The 1,957-nt window shown below is 48.3% G+C and overlaps 1 protein-coding gene across 1 annotated transcript; it reads left to right on the plus strand.

The window, feature by feature from the left end:
* Window positions 1-412: 412 nt before the first annotated feature.
* Window positions 413-1,082, plus strand: LOC120680942 (disease resistance RPP13-like protein 4). The gene is made up of 2 exons (XM_039962511.1): window positions 413-512; window positions 556-1,082. The coding sequence occupies exons 1-2, from the start codon at window positions 413-415 to the stop codon at window positions 1,080-1,082; spliced, it is 627 nt and encodes a 208-aa protein (XP_039818445.1).
* The last annotated feature ends 875 nt before the right edge of the window (window positions 1,083-1,957 follow it).

The following is a 1,957-nucleotide window of genomic DNA, read 5'->3' on the forward strand; positions in this document are numbered from 1 at the left end:
GAGATATCTTCAAAGAAAGGATAGGATAGGGAATCCTTCCTTAAATCTTTATTTGCTTTGCTTAATCCCGAAGTATCTTGATCTCATCTTTGTGGGCTTGGTCCTTTGGGCTCTCTTGGAGGATGGATGTGCATGAATGGGCTTCGAATCAACATGGGCTTTGGTCCTTCCTTTGGGCTTTGGCCTTCGTCTTTCTCCGTGTTAGCGCTCGATCACGGGCCTCGTCATTTCATGCTCCAAAATAGGCCAAAAAACTGCAAAAATGAAGTTCCTCCAAAATATATGTGCAAATGTGAAAATGACCAATAATTAGGCCGAGTTAGGACAGTTAGTGATTTTGATATTAAATTCATGCCATTATCAAGGATAAACAAGCGATAAAACGGGTACTTAAGGAGCGCCAACAGGCGCCATGTATGACGCCACCAACATCCTAGACCTGTGTCATCTTGAGGCCGAGATGCGAATGGAGTCCAAAGGCAGCGGCATGGAGAAGAATAATGCAACACCAGGTTGTTTCCAGCCTTTTCTCTTCTGCTTGTGAAATAATCAAAGAGCTGAACCAGCGGCTGGAAGGCATCCACAAGGAGGCAGAGAAGTTCAAGGTCAGTATTGGCCTCGGTTCCAACCCAGAGCCCATGAAGTCGACCACTATTGAAATATCTAGTCAGAAGACGACATCCGAGTTTGATGAGTCCGGCATTGTTGGTGAGAAGATCGAGAGGGATACAAGGGAGCTTGCCCAATTGCTAATCTCTAGTGGGGACCACGACATCAAGGCATTGTCTATCGTTGGCGCGGGTGGGATGGGAAAGACCACACTTGCACAGAAGATCTTCAGTGATACAACCGTGAAAGACCACTTCAAATTGAAGATATGGCTAAGCATCACCCAGCACTTCGAGGAGACTGAGCTCCTTAGGACCGCAATCAAGCATGCTGGCGGACGCCATGATGTGGAGCAAGACAAGACGCTGCTCACAAGGACACTCATCGAGACCCTATCCATGGGTAGGTTTCTCTTGGTCCTAGATGATGTGTGGGGGATGAAGCTTGGAAAAATGCCCTTTGTGTCCCAGTGAAAAGTGCGATCCAAAAACAACCAGGGAATTGGGTCTTAATCACTACGAGATGAGAGGACCTTGCTCAATGGATGGGAGCCTCCTTCTACCAACACCATGCGAGCCCACTCGATGAAGAAGACGCTTCGTCCTTGCTCAGGAAATAGCTGCCGCTGCACGATAATCAGGTTAGTCTATATACATGGACGAGGAATTTAATTCCTTCCGATTGAGTTAAGTCTATTGCTTTACTAGTTCATTAGCTGCACAACATTCGGTTATATCCACCTCAAAAAAATACTAAAGGCATATATATACCACGGACCCCGCTCATAGCTTTTCAAAAATAATTTCCTCCACTCTTTCTCTCCCTTATTCTTATTTGTCCTAAGACAAGTATGGGTATTCACATTACACCGGATTTGTGTCCATGCGTTGCTCCTCTCTCTCTTTCTGAACCCTGGACCTCTACGAGGCCAGCATCATGGATGCTGAGTCGCTGATGGCTGCGGTGCTGTGATGGTGGTGGGTGGGTGGTGCTCCTCAAGCAAGCTCTGGCAGCATATACGTGGCGGTGATTGCAAAAGGCCAACGGTTGGGTGCAGCTACACGGGCATGGTTCGGCACTGAGCTTTGAGCAGCCTGCGGTGCCCGGAGCAGCTGGACGTGACCGGCCGGCAGCACACAACAGCTGCAGCTGGCTGTGGCTCGTGTGAGGTTAGCCGGAGGGGTTGACGGATACAACCAGCTGAAACGAGAGGGTGGACACGGACACCGGTTGGCGACGCAACCGACCGGGACGAGTGGATTTGTTTTTCTTATATTTTTGCATAGACAAGACATGGTCCGTTCATACAAATATGTTTCTAAGGACGGCTGTGCGTCTATTGTTGGAA

Source organism: Panicum virgatum, chromosome 7N (genome assembly GCF_016808335.1).
Source record: "Panicum virgatum strain AP13 chromosome 7N, P.virgatum_v5, whole genome shotgun sequence".
Taxonomy (NCBI): domain Eukaryota; kingdom Viridiplantae; phylum Streptophyta; class Magnoliopsida; order Poales; family Poaceae; genus Panicum; species Panicum virgatum.